This window comes from Egretta garzetta, unplaced genomic scaffold (assembly GCF_000687185.1).
Source record: "Egretta garzetta isolate BGI_Z169 unplaced genomic scaffold, ASM68718v1 scaffold486, whole genome shotgun sequence".
Taxonomy (NCBI): Eukaryota; Metazoa; Chordata; class Aves; order Pelecaniformes; family Ardeidae; genus Egretta; species Egretta garzetta.
In genome coordinates, this window is record NW_009260126.1 from 2,154,636 (window position 1) to 2,156,056 (window position 1,421).

Consider the following 1,421-nt stretch of genomic DNA (forward strand, 5'->3'; position numbering starts at 1 on the left):
AGGCTGGCTCCGCCCCTTCCTTCACAGCCGTTTAGAAATCGGAGTACAGGGCGGCGGGGTGCATGCCCGGCTCCAGGAGGCATGCCCTTCCCGTGGAAAAGGGACCTGGTCTTACTTCATGATGTTGCAGTGTAAGTATGTAGTCTTTTCTCCCAGAGCAGGGACTCCAGTAAAGCTAGCCTTGACTGTTTTCAGTGCATGTTTAGTTTTGTGTTGTACGAAAGCACATGTTATGCATCTCTTTAATAGGCAGTTGAAATCTCTGGGCAGATTATGGTGAGTTCGGAGTTATATTTTCCCTCCTCTAAGAAAGCATCATGCAGGCTTCTTCAAAGATGAATGGAAGGAAAAAAAGGAAACAAATTTGTGAACCTTCACTTTTCAGCAGATTTCCTGAAGTCAGCAGTACATTTAGAAATGTCCCTGTCCCATGTGATGGTCTTTTTGCACCAGTCATTTGCATGCTGAGCTCTGCCTCTTTCAGCTGTCTAGTTGTGATCTCTTAAGACATTGATTTAGCCTACTTAACTCAATTTAAAAGAAGAGGAATTTTGCTGAAGATTTGGCTACATGTTATGTCTCCTCATCCACCAAACTAATCTGTGCCAGAATTGTTCTTCCATTGAACTGTTTGCTTGCAGATCAATTAGTCCATCCATGCAAGGTCTTCCAGGACCTACAACCCCTGTGTCTGAGTTCAGTTAATGTCCATTGCTCCATTACGGGTACCCAGTAAACAGGCAGGACTTGCTGTAGCAGGTAGAGGGGGGGGTGTTGCCCTTCTCTGAAAACAAACAAGGTTGAACTGAGGATACTGGCTCCATGGACAAAACTTGAGTTCAGCAGAGATAAGCCCATGTGCACAAAGGGTTCGTTCAGTGTGTCATGTGGCGTACTGGAATATACTGCCATGGGTGGAGGGAAATATAATTTACATTCAGCCTAAGCAACATGGAAAAATTATTCTTACAAGAATAACAAAAAAAAAACCTGAGAAAAAAGCATGTGGGACTTATGAATATGCATCTATATGTTGTTAGGGTATGTCAGACCTCTTCTTGAAAGTGTTCACTGAAAGTAAGCAGAAGCAACAGTCTCTATTTTGCCTGTAAACACTCTACAGCAGGTAATTTTCAAAGGGTTTCACCAGCACGTAAAACAGTGCAGTCCTAATCCATTTAACTCTGGCCATTAAGTAACAGCAATTACAGTTCCCCTCTGTACTTCCCTCTGGGCACATTCGAAGCTGAGTGGAGATAAAAATATCTTTGTGGAGCTCTTGCTTTTCTGACATCCTTACCATCCTTTTTGGCTCCTCACATTTCAGCTCCTCACCAAAGACGTGAAGCAGCGGCTAGGATGTCAAGGGGAAGGTGCAACAGAAGTGAAGAGGCACCCCTTTTTCAAGAGCATGAATTTCA

The 1,421-nt window shown here is 43.7% G+C and overlaps 1 protein-coding gene across 1 annotated transcript in view; it reads left to right on the plus strand.

Annotated features, from left to right (window-relative positions):
* Positions 1 to 1,421, plus strand: part of GRK5 (G protein-coupled receptor kinase 5) — a 174,378-nt gene that overhangs the window by 164,138 nt on the left and 8,819 nt on the right. Inside the window, exon 13 of the mRNA XM_009641436.2 lies at positions 1,328 to 1,420. Within this exon, the coding sequence (XP_009639731.2) occupies positions 1,328 to 1,420 (93 nt within the window). The remainder of the gene's footprint in view (positions 1 to 1,327; position 1,421) is intronic.